Source organism: Dromiciops gliroides, chromosome 4, assembly GCF_019393635.1.
Source record: "Dromiciops gliroides isolate mDroGli1 chromosome 4, mDroGli1.pri, whole genome shotgun sequence".
Classification (NCBI taxonomy): domain Eukaryota; kingdom Metazoa; phylum Chordata; class Mammalia; order Microbiotheria; family Microbiotheriidae; genus Dromiciops; species Dromiciops gliroides.
In genome coordinates, this window is record NC_057864.1 from 251,207,451 (window position 1) to 251,222,418 (window position 14,968).

The 14,968-nt window shown below is 45.4% G+C and overlaps 1 protein-coding gene across 1 annotated transcript; it reads right to left on the reverse strand.

The window, feature by feature from the left end:
• Positions 1-1,936: 1,936 nt before the first annotated feature.
• On the reverse strand, positions 1,937-10,809 carry KCNK16 (potassium two pore domain channel subfamily K member 16). Its single transcript, XM_043964716.1, has 5 exons — positions 10,597-10,809; positions 4,192-4,306; positions 3,698-3,864; positions 2,900-3,065; positions 1,937-2,160 (listed from the first exon to the last, which is right to left on the reverse strand). The coding sequence occupies exons 1-5, from the start codon at positions 10,807-10,809 to the stop codon at positions 1,937-1,939; spliced, it is 885 nt and encodes a 294-aa protein (XP_043820651.1).
• Between the last annotated feature and the right edge of the window lie 4,159 nt (positions 10,810-14,968).

Here is a 14,968-nt window from a genome sequence, read left to right on the forward strand (position 1 = left end):
CGCCCCCCCAGTCACAGTGCAGAATTAGCAGCCTGAGCTCTGACTGAAGTCCCCAGAGAATGGGAAAATCCTGGAAGGGAAAGAAGGGAACACAGGAAGAGGGAGGGAGAAGGGCAAGGATTAAAACAAGTCAGAATAAGTGGACAGGAGGGAGAAAGGAGCGAGGGCGAGACGTGGGGAGGTACTAGTGGGAGAGGGACTCCTAGCCCCCTATTATCTCAGGCAACGAATCCGGTGAAAGGTCACAGAAACTACACACTCCGGAAGAAATAGAGAGGCCAAGTTTATTCACCTAGGCCCATGACTGACTTTCTTTTAGACTCCGGACCCGTGCCATCTAAATGGCCTTTTTAGACCCTACCAAGCCATTTTGGGGGCTCTCATCCCCACCCTCAGAGTATTAGGCACTGGGTAAGGGAACTTTTCAGTGAGTAAGTACATACACTTACTACTCGCCCATCATCCATTGAGGCTGTGTGGATGGGGGGAAGCCCATCCTTTATTTTTTCCAGTCTGATACCTCTGTCTCCCATTCTGGGGTTGCTTACCCTTTATCTTCTGAAAGTTCTTTATGTCAATCTGTCACCTCTTATGTACCAGATTACTTCCTCTTTCTTCTATCAGTAGAAATGAGACTATGATCTTGTTCCAGTCCTCTCCTCCCCCCCCCATTTTATGCTAATACCTGTGATATTGGTTGGACATTTGCTGGCTGATGGGAGATCAAGGAGACAGTTACTGAGGAGACACTGCTCTTCTGCAGAAGTGATAGAGGCATAGGCAACATGTCTCATCTGCCTAAGACATTAACGTGGCAAGATAAGGGGCGCCAACATGCTGCCCCTCTGTTTACTGTTCAGACTACCAGCAGGCCTTAGCGGGGAGAGCAGAGCAGTATTTGGGGCCCCCTGGTCTAGTTCATCCCTCTGCCCTTCAGGAAAACTGACTCCTATCCCAGACGAGATCACATTGTTCCCTCATCCACAGAACATCTCCCCATCCTGTTCTATGGGGTGACAAACTTCAGAGGTTCCCAGAACTCTTCTGGCTTGTTTTTTCTAGTCATTTGGATTGTCTGCTTCTGGAAGAGCATTGTTTAGAAAGGGTCTTAGCATGTTATGATCTGAGAGTATGTATTTAAACAAGGCACGCAGAGGAAAGAACAGACACAGGTTTAGGGAACAAGGGGGAACATATCCAGGAGGGTGACTGGTTCTAGGAGGAAGCCTAGCTATAGTGTCCTGGGTTCAGAAGCTGTGTTTGTGAACAGCATTGTACCCTTTAGGGTATGACTTCTCTAGCCCTGGTCCTTTGGGAGGAGCAGGTAACAGGGTCCAGGTAACTACTGCCTTGTGCTTTTACCATTTCTATATTGTACATTTCCCCAAGAGCTGGGAGACAGGACAGAGGATCTTCTCTGGACAGTCTGCATTACATAGCCATCCCTTCTGAATCAAGAAGGCCTAAATGATGGGCATTGGAAAGAGCAGGGTACTTGATTCCAGGTTTGTCTGGTGGTGGGGTCACTATTGTGGAACTTAGAGTGCTTGTTTCCATGACATCTGTGGTCTCTTCTGTGAGTCAAGCAGTCTCCTAGAGACTTGGGGTGGGGGTCACTAAAATGGGAAGCTGAATTCTACACGTGATCCTAGAGGGGATGGAGAGAGGGACAAGTGAAGTGTGTCTCTTATTCCATGCCTCCTGGTTTGTCTCTTATTTTTATGGTCTTCATTACTCATTTACCCTGGATGTTTTAGGCTTCTTTCCTCTTGTTGGACAGCCCTTGAAGAATGACCCAGAAGGGAAGGATATGGAGAGGGGGTCAGGGTCAGGGAGAAGAAAGACTAGGGTATGGTAAAGGATTGTGTTTACTATAGGTGATCTATGGAAGTCAAGAGAAGCTGGCTGGCACGTAGGTTAGGACTGCTCCATGAATTCATATGGCTAGAGGGAGCTTGGTGGTGTGAGAAAGCCCATCTGCCTGAGGAGCTAGTCCCTTCTTTGAGCTTGGATCCCTGCTCAGTGGCCAGAGGTGCATGAGTTGGTGCAGGACCATGGGACCCAGAGGTAGCATGAGAGCTAACCAGGCCAGGCCCAGGATGATCCAGACAGCAGCCAAACTCCTGTACACAGAGATGTAGCGCTTGTTGGGATCTGTGCCTGGGAGAGGAAGAACAGGGGCAGTCATGTGTTACAGCCACTCTACAGGTCCCTCTCTCCATGAATATACACATCTGGCTTAGAGTGGTTTTCCCAGGTGTTTTACCATGATACTATGACATGCAATACCTAGAACATCAGGGCTTCTGAGACTGTGTGCAGGGAATCTTTTCTTTCTCCCAAAGCCACTGAGAACCCCATTAGCTCAGGCCAGATCTGGCTCTCAGTCTTGGGGGTTGGTTGGGGGTGGAGGGAAGAGTAGGGAAGGACAGGGACTAGAGACTTCTTGATATTAACTATATTAATAATTAAAACTTAGTTCTTTAAGGGGTTTCTCAAAACCACTTCGTGAGGTGGTGTAAGGTTTGTTTGTTTTGTTTTTTTTCCCTAACCCCAGGAAGGGTTCTAAGGAAATGGAAACCCTCAAGTCACTTGCCCATGGTCACACAGGCAGGATTTGAACCTACATCAGCCTGACTCCAGGTCCAGTGCTCTATCCATTGTGCTACCGAGCTTCTTCCACTTTAATGACCGTATGGGGGCTTCACGAGTCATGTTCCCCTCCCTCTTACAGTCTTGGTGTTGCTGAATCCCTGGTTTCTAGCCTTCCAGCCCCATTCTCGCCATCCCCTTTACCCGCCCCCCCCCCCCCAGCTCTCCTCTAGCTCCTGATGTCCTAGCTCCTAGACTTCCAAAGGGCCCCGGTTCCTTATGTCCCATACTCATCCATCTCCCTTACCTACAACATAGTCCCCAAAGCCAATCGTGCTGAGAGTGATGAAAGCGAAATAGAAGCCCTCACCATAGCTCCAGCCCTCCACGTGGCTGAAGACCATGGGGGGAAAGACGAGGAGGAGAAAGGTCCCCACAATCAGGAACAGAGCAAGGCCCAGGGTCTGTGCCACCTAAGAGAGACAGGAGACTGATGGAGTAGCTCCCATTGTTCCAGGATGACTTCAGGGAGGTGTGGGGCCACTTTCTCAGTGGAAGAAAAACATGTCAATTACAGATTTTGGAGGACTCTTGGGACTTGGGGATAATGTGCTGACAGGTATTCTGATCTTTTACATGGAGAAACAATTCAAACTGAGTTGGAATTGGGGAAGGGAACCACCTATAGACCATGCTTGTCCCTCCCTTCTCATTCTCAGGATGGTATGTGAGGTCAGACCAAGGGAAGTACATCAGCTTTATTGAAGGATGAAGGACTGGGGCCAAGTTGTAATGGGAATGTGGCTGTATTTTGGGAATAGGGCAGGGATTTTTTTTTGGGGGGGGGGAGCTATGGGGGTTAAGTGACTTGCCCAGGGTCACACAGCTAGTAAGTGTCAAGTGTCTGAGGTCGGATTTCAACTCAGGTCCTCCTGAATCCAGGACCAGTGCTTTATCCACTGTGCCACCTAGCTACCCCTAGGGCAGGGATTTTAAGGAGGAAGGGCACAATTGAGAGCCAGGAGAGGGCGGGGTTGAGGAGGAGCTATTGTGCTGGGATTGGTGAAGAGTGGGGAAGAGGCCATAGGCTGAGAAGAAGTGGTACCTGGTAGCGTCTTGGTCGATGCCCCCAAGTCTCAACTGTGGCGAGGTGAGATCTTAGTCCTGTTCCCAGGTGGTTGAGAAACACTACATTGAGTGGGATCCCAAACAGGGCATAGAAGATGCAGAAAATCTGACCTGCTTTTGTGCTGGGGGACAGGTTTCCATAACCTTTAGAGGGCAAAAGGATTGGGAAGTAGGATGAGTGGTGAGGCTTATATCAAATTCTGCCTTACAATCTTGCCCTCCACCCCCCCCCCCCCCGCCCCCTGCAAAATAAAAATTCTCACAACCAATCCTGAGTGGGAAAAATAGAAGGCAGGAGCTCCCTTATTGATTTGAAGACAGTGGGGGGGGGGGCGGGGAGGCTACAGGGGGAGAGAATTACTAGTGTTGAAAGCCTGTACAGAGGAGACCTAGGGGGTTTTCAGGATGGAGGAGGCCAAGATAGGGGAGTCCAGCCCTCTTCCCTTCCCCCCTCCCCCAACACCCCATTACCTATGGTGGTGACAACCGCCCCTGCAAAGAAAAAGCTGTTGCTGAAGTCCCAGTTGCTGGGGTTGGTGGAGTTGCCAGTTGGGTTCACACCTTTCTCCCAGGCTTCCATAATGACCTATGCCAAGTATGAGGTTTTGGGGTATGGGGAGCATGGAGACATTGGGTTGTCAGGAAGAAGGAGGAAAGGGTTAGGTAGAGGGTGTTTATATGACAAGAATTATCTGGGAAGGAAGGGATACAGAAAATGAGTCTGGGAAAATGAGCCACCATGGGGCTGTCAAAATGGTAGGATTGGTTTCCATTAAGATAGCATCACGTGGGGGCAGCTAGGTGGTGCAGAGCAGGGCTTCTTCAACTTTTTCCACTCGAGACCCATTTTTTTTTTTTTTTAGTGAGGCAATTGGGGTTAAGTGACTTGCCTAGGGTCACACAGCTAGTAAGTGTCAAGCATCTGAGGCTGGATTTGAACTCAAGTACTCCTGAATCCAGGGCCGGGGCTTTACCACTGCGCCATCTAGCTGCCCTGAGACCCATTTTTGCCCAAGAAATTTTAATGCAACCCTGGGAATATAGGTGTATAAAATAGGTATATGTAACCTTCATGACCCCCCACATTCAGTTATGCCACCCCATATAGGGTTGTGATACATAGTTTAGGAAACTTTGGGGCACAGTGCTGGCCTTGGAGTCAGGAGGACCTGAATTCAAATATAGCCTTAGACACTCACTAGCTGTGTGACCCTGGGCAAGTCATTTAACCCTGATTGTCTCAAAAAAAAAAAGGTGGAAAAGGTGGAATCATGGAATGTTAGAGGAAACCTGTGCCTCAGTGCAGAAGAAAGTCAGGTTAGAGTTATAAGGAGCCTTAGAGGACATTTAGTCTCACCACCTTATTATAGAGAGGAAGAAATTGAGACCCAAAGAGATAAAATGATGTGGCCAAGTTCACACATTAAATAAGTGGATCAAGGTAGCTCTTGAACCCAGGTCCTCCAAGGCCAGTGCTTCTTTGTCCTTGGAAACATGGGAATGTTCAAAGGAAGGCTATGGATTCTTACACACATGGGGTCTCCCAATATAAGAAAGCCCTGGGGCAGCTAGGTGGCGCAATGGATAAAGCACCAGCCCTGGACTCAGGAGGACCTGAGTTCAAATCTAGCCTCAGTCACTTGACACTCACTAGCTGTGTGACCCAGGGCAAGTCACTTAACCCTTATTGCCCCCCCCCCAAAAAAAAAAGAAAGAAAGAAAGAAAGAAAGAAAGAAAGAAAGAAAGAAAGAAAGAAAGAAAGAAAAGCCTCCTTCTTCTAGGTTTTCTGGAGGTGGTAAGGCAGGGGGTTGGCCAAGATAGCCCAGGGATTCCCTCCTGTTTCTTTGTGGCCTGGTCGTTCTACTCTCTAAGGTATTCTAGCAGACCAGATTCTAAGTCAGCAAAGGGTGCACACGCATGGCATTCATTCTCTGGTGGGACTCTAGGCTGGGAGATGAGATCCATTCCTTGTCCCTTCTTCCTTTCATGGTGACCTGGAGCTCCACAGGCAGCTATTACTGCAGCTTGCCAGGCTTTCTTGGCGTCTGGAGTGGTCAGTGGAGTGAGTGAGTGTGTGTGGGTGGAAGTGGACGTAGTTACAGCTTTCCCTAGACTTAACTTCCCATGAGAAATGTTCCCTAACAGGCTGACTCTGTGAGTTCAGGGCCTGGTGGAGGTGGGAGTGGGGGTGGCCTGGCCAGAGCGACATCGTCATGAGACGCCATCTGCTTTTCCTCAGTCTGACAGGCTAGGGCCTCTGAAAAGACCCAAACTTTGTCCTTACTCCCTTTCCCATAAACCCCACCGCAAAGGATATTAACCCTTTAGGTGGCAGCCGTAAAAAAAACTCTGCTGGTTAGTCCTGGTCATTTTTGGTGGTAGTTTTAAAAAAAATTATTCTTTCAAATTAAGGGACTGTCATAAAAAATCTGGGATTTATTAGACTGTAGAAGAGAAGGCTGGGGAAAGAAGGCATTTCACACCTCTACAGGGTCATTGCAGCTTAGGACCAGGACCTCTATCCCTAATGGGGGCACAAGGGTGGTGGTGATTGAGAGGGTATGGATTTTACTTGGAGCAGCAAGGAATAAGATGGCTTCACTCTCAGTGAGGGGTATTGAATGCAAGGGCACTTTCTTTAAGAACAGGAGGTGCTCGCTCTGCTACTTAGTTGCCTGTGTTTGGGATGGCTGTAGACCAGCCTAGAGATATTGGGGAAGGATGAGAAACACTGCCTTTCTTTCTTACCTTAACTCTCTCAAAGATTTTTTTTTTTTTTGCAGAGTGATGTAAGTGGAAGCAAGAAAACAATATACTTTTCATTACAGTGAGGTAAATGGAAAGGACAAGAACATCAATAACAAAATGAAATAATGCTTTGTAATCGTAGCGATCAAGGTTGGCTACCAAGAAGAGGTAAAAAATGCACACTCTTCCCTTCTTTGAAGATGGTGGAATCAGACTCAGTCCTTGTATTGGTTGGTTTTTCTAAGGTGCTTTTTTTCTCCTTTGGTTTTTATTCTTTCTTATAAGGGCTGACTGGCTGGGAAGGGGAGGAGGAGGGATCTCTCTGGAAATGAAGGTGTGTCAAGATAATGGAATGTGATAGATGAGATTTAGCAGTTACTCAGGGGCCCACCTGGAGATTGGTTTAGACTGACTGAATTGGATAAGGTGACTGACTGCTGTCTGGATTACTGGCTTAATTCCAGTTAACTAGATTGTAAACACATATGGCTGGTACTTAAGGGTACTTAAGAAAGTAATTGTTCTCAGAAGCTAAAAACTTTGAACTGTACATGGAGACCACCTTTGAGTCCAGTGAACCAATGAATTTGAATGACACTAGCCAATCAGTTTGAAGAACTTCCCATTTCTGGGAAGTGAACATGAAGCAGAAAGCAGACTCTGGGGAGAGAGTTCTGCGCTTTTTGGTTCGAGAGATTGGCATGGTGGCGAAAGACTTCAGAAGTGGGAGCTTAGGAAGGTTAGGATTGCCAGGTTATAGGAAATCTGTTCTCAATCTTTCTATTTCTTTTACTATCTTTCAATAAACCCTTAAAAAACCTAAACTCATTTATCAGCGATTTTAGTCAGTTTCCCCCCCAAACTGGGGGGACAGATTAGAACCCACATTTAGAATTTTCAATTACACAAAGGTAATGTAGCAACAAAAGATATCAATAAGAATTCGATATGTAAAAAACTCATTCTTATGAGAGCTAGTCCAGGTGAACAAAGAGCAGGGTTTTGGGGGCCTTTTGTGCAGGTGGGGAAATGGGACAGATTCATTTGTAAGTCACTTAGTTGAGGACCTGTCCCAGTGAGTCAATGACAGAGTGGAGGCAGCTTTCAGGTGATCACAGATTCCTGGGCTTAGAGCTCTATCAGAAAAAGCTTCCTAATGATGGTGATAAACACTCTCCTGGTATCATGGAAGCTGCTCTGAGCTCCTGACTCATACTAGAACCATACTTGAACCATCAGGACCTCACTGTGGTTCAAACCCTTGGGAACATGAGTGATAGACCACAAGAAATATTTGCTCTCAGTCTTAATCAGACTACCTCTAGCACTCCCTTTGGGAATTTGGTCTCAAATATATTTGTTGGATGTAAGGTAGGGAGATAAATTCCCATGGGACATAAGTTATAGTCACAGTTGAGAGGCAGTGTAGTATTGGGGAAGGAGCATTAGAATTGAATTCAGGAGAGACTTGAGTTCAAATCCTGCCTCCAAGGAGTTATTAGGTGTGTACCCAAGGACAATATACTGCATCTCCTTGTGCCTCAGTTTCCACATTGGTTAAAATTGGGATAATACTTATAGTTACCAACTGAAGGAATTGGGAGGTTCAAATGAGACAAGGTATGGAAAGTACTTCGCAAATCTTAATGGGATATTATTATTATTATGTTCCCTGCTGGCATAGGAAGAAGAGATATGCTAGTGTTTTTGGTTTTATTTTTCTCATAGGACCACAGGGTCTTTATAAGGATCTTGGGAACACTCCCTTTCCGCCAAACTCTTCTTAACTGGTGATTTTATAGCTTCTCTTAGATCATTACAGTGATTAGGGAGACACAGTGTGGCACATTGGATAAAGATCCAGGAAGACCTGGGTTCAAGTCCCAACTTTGACACATGGTAGCTGAGTGACTTCGGGTAAGGCACTTATTCTTTCAGTGCTCTAGGTAACTCTCTCTCTCTCTCTCTCTCTCTCTCTCTCTCTCTCTCTCTCTCTCTTTTGGTGAGGCACTTGGGATTAAGTGACTTGTCCAGGGTCACACAGCTAGTAAGTGTCAAATGTCTGAGGCTGGATTTGAACTCAGGTCCTCCTGACTCCAGGGCTGCTGCTCTATCTACTGTACCACCTAGCTGCCCCTCGATGACTCTTAAGGTGAAGAAAAGGAACTCCCTTCCGCCATCCCCCAATGCATTGGTAAGAGGATATTTTCTCAGACAGGCATTCATTCCCTAAATGAAAGAAATCTTAGGTCTGGTCCCTCTACTCAGTTCCTGTGATTGACAAGTTTTATGTCTACTTGTCTAACATGTAACTTGTGGGATTTTAGTAGGGAGAAAAACCCTAATTAGTTCCATGGAAAAAGCATCATGGTAGGAAGGAAATAAACACTTATTAGGCACCTACTATGTGCCAGGCACTGTGTTAAGCACTTTATAAATATCTTATTCAATCTTCACAAATCTGGGAGGTAGGTGATAGCCCCAGTTTACATTTGAGGAAATTGAGGCAGACAGAAGTGACTTGCCCGAGGTTACAGCAGCTAGTGAGTAAACTATGACTCTGGTTAGCACATATAAACTAGTAATCCAGAGGGGGCCTAACCATCTGTCAGCTGTTGCTGTTGTGTAATGGTGTACCAGCAGGTGTTATGATAACAGGCTTGGATCAATTAATAATTGTAATGGTTAAGAAATTATGTAGCCCACAAACATATACAGAGTTCTGCTCATGCTGTCCAATAAATGAGAAGGCTTTGATGCCTGCGATCTGACCTGGAGCCTCCTGCCTTCTTGCTCCATACCAGAAGTGAGTCTCCACTTAGCAATGCTTGCCTCACCCTCGGCTTCTTTATTTCACCTTCAGTTCCTGGGAGGACGCCTTCTAAGTCCCCATCCCCTTGCCCTTTGTTTAGGTCCCTTGGAGCTGTCTTACTCAGATTGGGAGTTAGTGGTCCCACTTTTTCACTGGCAGTTTGGTGGGGGTGGGAGGATAGATTCTGAAGCAGGAGGCTCAAGGAAAAGCTATTCATTGGAGGAGAGGGACTGAGGCTCAGCTATTAGACTGTTTAGCAGGCTCTCCTCAGTAAACATATTGGGCAGCCTTATTTTATATCTCCCTCAATACATATACTAGTTTTATTTGTACTCTTATTTGACCTTGGATAAACTTCTTCCCTTCTGTGGGTCTCAGTCTCCTCTCCCTTTCCCCACCCCAATCAAATTAAAATAACTAAGCAGTTGGATGGTCTCCCAGAACCCTTCTAGCTCTGGTCATTTCAGATCATTTGAATATAACTCATCTCCCCAACTCAAGGGCAAGAGAGCACATCCTCCTGTCTTTGGTGTCTGCCATAGAGGCCATGATAGGTCTCTTTATATCCAATCTTTTCTTTACCATTTGATTGAACCCCAGACACCATGTCTTGTTGGACCAGGGATGCTCTGGAGCCTGGAACAGCTGAGGATGCTTGGAATCACTGTGGAGCAAAGAGGTGCATAGCAGGGCTTGGGGGTAGGATTGAAGAGAGGAGCTCACTCATCAAAAACAGCTTACTTGCTTGGGTCTAGTCAATGCAGGGGCTTGGACAGCCATAGCCACCTAATGTTCTTGAACCTGAAATGTCCCATTGGAGGAAGGTCTGATGACAGCTGTTGTGGACATTTAACTGTGTGGCATGACTGTTGTCCAGGCAATGGAAATGTAACTGAGCTGGAGGAAGGTCAAGGGGAGCAGAGGTCCAGAGAAATCGGGCAAAGCTACTCTTTCTTTTTTCTTTTTCTTTGTTTTTTTGCAGGGCAGTGAGGGTTAAGTGACTTGCTCAGGGTCACACAGCTAGTAAGTGTCAAGTGTCTAAGGCCAGATTTGAACTCAGGTTCTCCTGAATCCAGGGCCGGTGCTTTATCCACTGCGCCACCTAGCTGCCTCTCAGAGTTACTCTTAATGCTTCCCCCCACCTTCATTTATCTATCCCTGATTCTGATTGCCCCAAAGTCCCAAAGCCATCCAAGTCCAGCCCCTCTTTCTCCAGACTTCACCTCTGAACTCCCCTCCCCCCGTTCTCCAGGTCCTGTCCTTCCACCTCCCCCTTCTCCATCCTCCCCACCCTGGCCCCACCTCCCCATATCACCTGCACAAACTGTTCCAGGGCATATTGGTCCAGGCAGGTGTAGTTTTCTAGGAAGCGTAGCTTCTCCAACTGGAATTGGTTTCGGGAGTGAGATTCTGCCTGCTTTTCCAGCAGCTGGAAGATGGCAGCACCCAGCAGCAGGTAGCAGAGATAGCCCAGCAGCAGTGACAGAGTCCGGCTGCCCCGCCAGTTGTAGAGCACTGAGCCAGCCATGTCTCTGGGGGCTCCACCACAGTGCATAAGGCGCCCTTTCTGCTGCCTGCTTTCCTTTGTCCTGGGCAGGGCCCCCCTCAAGCACTGTTGCTTCCCCACCACAGTTGGCTGGCTGGGCTGGGGAGTCTGTTTGAACAGTGCAGTGTATCTCAGCCCTGCTGCTCAAAGTGCCATGAATGCAAACAGGTCTGACGTTCCCTGACCCGCATGGCCTTCCATGAGGAGGATGACAGGAATAGGGAGCTCTCTGGGAGACTGTGCTCCACTGAAGTCATCCTGTCCTTTCCTCTTCCGCACAAGAGAAGAAGAGCAGGCTAATTACTTCTCCTTCCACCAAAGACAGCTCTGGCCTTAGGTAGGTTGCTGTATCAGCTCCCTGGTGTTTCCTCATCCTTCAGACCCTAAAAACATGAGTCCTTTGAACCCCAAACCATAAAAGTTCAGGGAAATCAGAGCTGGTATGGGCTATCACCCATATTCAGTTTCCCTCATTGTGAAATGAGGGTAAGAGAACAGACTTGTTTGCCAAGGGGAACACATAGAGGTAGGGGCCAGGTAAAAAGACGGGAGGGCGGATAAGGATGATTATGATTAATCTGAGTAACAAATCAGAGCCAAGCAAGCATAAAGCCAATTGTAGTATTGAGGGACTGTGGCGATATGAGTATCTAGGACATCCGACCAGTTTTTAGAGAAGTTTTCACTTTTCATTTCTCTCTTGTTATCCTTCACTTTAAAAAAAGTGGTATTTTTTGTTTTGACATCAGCCACATTTCTCAATAAATTCTTTCCCTGGTTTTTCCCAGAGAGCTACTCCTTAAAGCAGAAAACTCTTTAAAAAGATGGAAGAAAATTCAGTTTCCCCAAACTAACCAATACATTAAGTGAGGGGGGAGAATTGCATGATGGGTCTCAGCCTTGCTCTATGAAATGTCACAAATACCAAACCTGTTTTGCCCCCATTCCTCTGCCACTTTGAATCTTCTTCCCTGTGGGGTGGAGAAGCCCTGTTTTCTGGGAATCATCCTGTCCATCCCTCTGTCTCCAAGCAGAAGATGACAGTATGATGACCCTTGGTTGTCTGTCTCTACCAGCGACAACACAGGAGGAGAATCTCACCTGCTGGTTTGTTTTAGGTGGGGGTTCCACTGAGTGAATCTTCTCAGTTATTGAAATGTTTAAAATAGAGAACACAAGATTCAAGGGAGACATGATACCTGTCTTCAGATATTTGATAGGATGTCATGTGAAAAGGGATCAGATTCTTTTTTTTTTTTCTGTTTGTATCCAGAGGGAAGAACAAGGAGCAGTGAGTGAAGCTGGAAAGAGGCACATCTAGGGTTCACATCAGGGAAATAACTTCCTCTGTCCTTCTCTCCAACCCAAACTTCCTAACAGTGAGAGCCATCCAGAAGTAGAATGGGGCTTCCTTGTGAGCAAAAGCTGAGCATGTTGAATTAGTGGGAATTCCTTTCAGGTATGGGTGGGAACAGATCTATTATGTTATTTTAATTTATTATATATATCTATTATATCTCCCCCACCACATTCATACATGCACATATGGCCCCATACTATCCCCCCCATAGCCACACTCCATACATACCCTACCTATACCCATGTTTGGCACTGGAGAGGCCAGGTACTAGAAAATAGGAATAGAAATCTTATTATTGATTTAGCTTTTTTTTTTGCCTTGACTGGTGACAGAATGGGGAGAGATACCTACTTGAAGAAATGCCTATTTAGATGCTCAAATACAATGCACATTTAAGAAAGGGACTTGAAGATCCTAAGGAACAATTTTATGATGGTTCTTATTTTGGGTCACTGGAGTGCTGCTTAGGGTCTCCTTGGGTCACACCATTTAGGCAACCACATACTCCATTGATTTACAAATTTGGCCCTTTTTCTAGGCATGTCAGTAAACATCCTCTTTAGACATGGTGAAGTTTGAGTAAGAATTCATCTTTATCCCAGGGTCTTTCTCACTGTTCATTTCTGAAGGAGGTGACAAACATGGTTAAGATGGACAGACAGAAGGCATGATTTACAATCTCCTGAATGGGGAATTATTGCTCCTAATGGGAAGAACTAACTTGTGCTTCCCAAGGGTGGGGGCCAAAATCAATTAATGGAAAGCTTAATATGACTGATTCTATTGGTGGAGCTTTATCTGACATCTGGAGATGATAAGGGATGTTTTGAAGCTGAACTAATTAGGAGGTTGGAGGAAAAGAAGGAAAAACAAAACCCCCAAATCAATTGAGTGTACAACGCAGAGAGAGAATACTGAGTAAACACAGCATGGAGAAGGCTCTTTCCATCTGAATAACTCCTGAGATAAGGAAAAGGAAAAATCACCTACCCACCTATCGGACATTGGGATTCTCCCGTGGATTGACCCAAATACATGTACATATACATACATATATATAGATATAAATTTATGTATATATATATAGATGCATGTATCGATGTGTATATATACATGTATATACACACACACGTAAATTAAAATAACACATTTTCTTAAATTGTAAACAATAAGTCAGGATAACTTCTCTACAACCTTCTACTGTTGGTGACACAGTGACAGGAACAAAGATTTAGAGTTGGAAAAGACCTTAGAGGTGATCAAGGCCACAACCTTCAAATGAGATAATGTATGAAAAGTACTTTGCAGATCTTAAAGCATTATATAAATGCTATCATTAGCAATATATACTAATATATATATATATATACTTATACAATGAGTATATATAATACATAACTATAATATATATCTCATTACTATATATACACATATACATACACATACATATACACATCTATCTATCTATACCTATATCTAGTAGTGAATTCTCAGGCTAACAGCTAGTAAGCATTTGAGGTAGCATTTGAACCCAGGTCTTTGACTCTTAAGGCTGGTATCATACTGCTGGGCAGAGAGGGCACAGATCAAAGGTGGCTCCCAAAACAGTTTGGTGAGAGATTTTGGAAAGTGGTTTTATAGGTCTTGAAGGTCCTTCAAAACAAAGAGGGATCTTCATACTTTTCCATAGATGGAAGTTGGAATGTGGTCTCCAGGTCCCTACTGACCAGGGTCCTTCCTTTAGGTTCATGATGAAGTTAGAGGAGTTATGCTGTGTCCAGCAGAAAGGAATCAGGAAAGTTCTGAATGGTAATTTAAGGTGAAGATTTTTCTCCCTTTTATTGTTCAAGTTTCTAGGAAGAACGGCACCATTCTATTCCATTTCTTTCCCAGTGCTACTCAGTGGCTGTCTACAATCTCTGCTGCTGTGTCCCCTCAGACTAACACAATCCCTGAGTGACCTCCTGGTCATTTCCCACAGTTCCCATTCTGTTTTCTTCTTGGCTAGCAGGCATTATTTCCTCTCTAACCTGGCTTCAAGTTCCTGGCTTCTAAAGCATCCAGGGCCAAATATAGAATTCAGCCTTTCACTATGAGTGAGGTAGTATTTTCTCTTTCTATAGATCCATTACCATAAACCCCTTATACTGCCACTTCCTACAGTTTTTCACTGACAGCTGCCCTTCCCCCCAAATCATTGGGCCTCAGCCACTACCCATAGACTCTGCCCAAACAATTTCCCCTGCCCTGAGCCTACCCACCTACTCACAAACTATTCCCAAACACTCCCCTCAATAAATCCCCATATAGCCAATGCACATTTACACAATATCCTTGTGCTTCCACATTTCCTGTTCATTTTCCTACACATCTTACACTTACCTTCCACGTTCTTTCCTCATTCAGTACATAATACCCACCCTAATTTTCTTCATTCTTTTTCTCCTGTCCTACATCACATTATAAGACTTGTCTATGCTTCAGAAATTTCAACAGCCACTCCTATGCCTAAACTTTAAAAACACTCATGTTTACATTAAACAAATGAACAAAACCCCCAAATAACCCCACACATATAACTTTTATTATATGGGCAGTGTGGTGCAGTGGAAAGAACATTAGACTAAGAGACAGCTGTAGATTTAGAATCTAGTCCCAAGCCTGCCACAGACTGTGTTGTATTTATTAAGTGACCACTACAAGCAAAGCATGTCCTCTCTTTGGGCTGTAGTTTTCTCCTCTATCCAGAGGAGGCTGTCTGGACGGTATCTCAGGTCCATT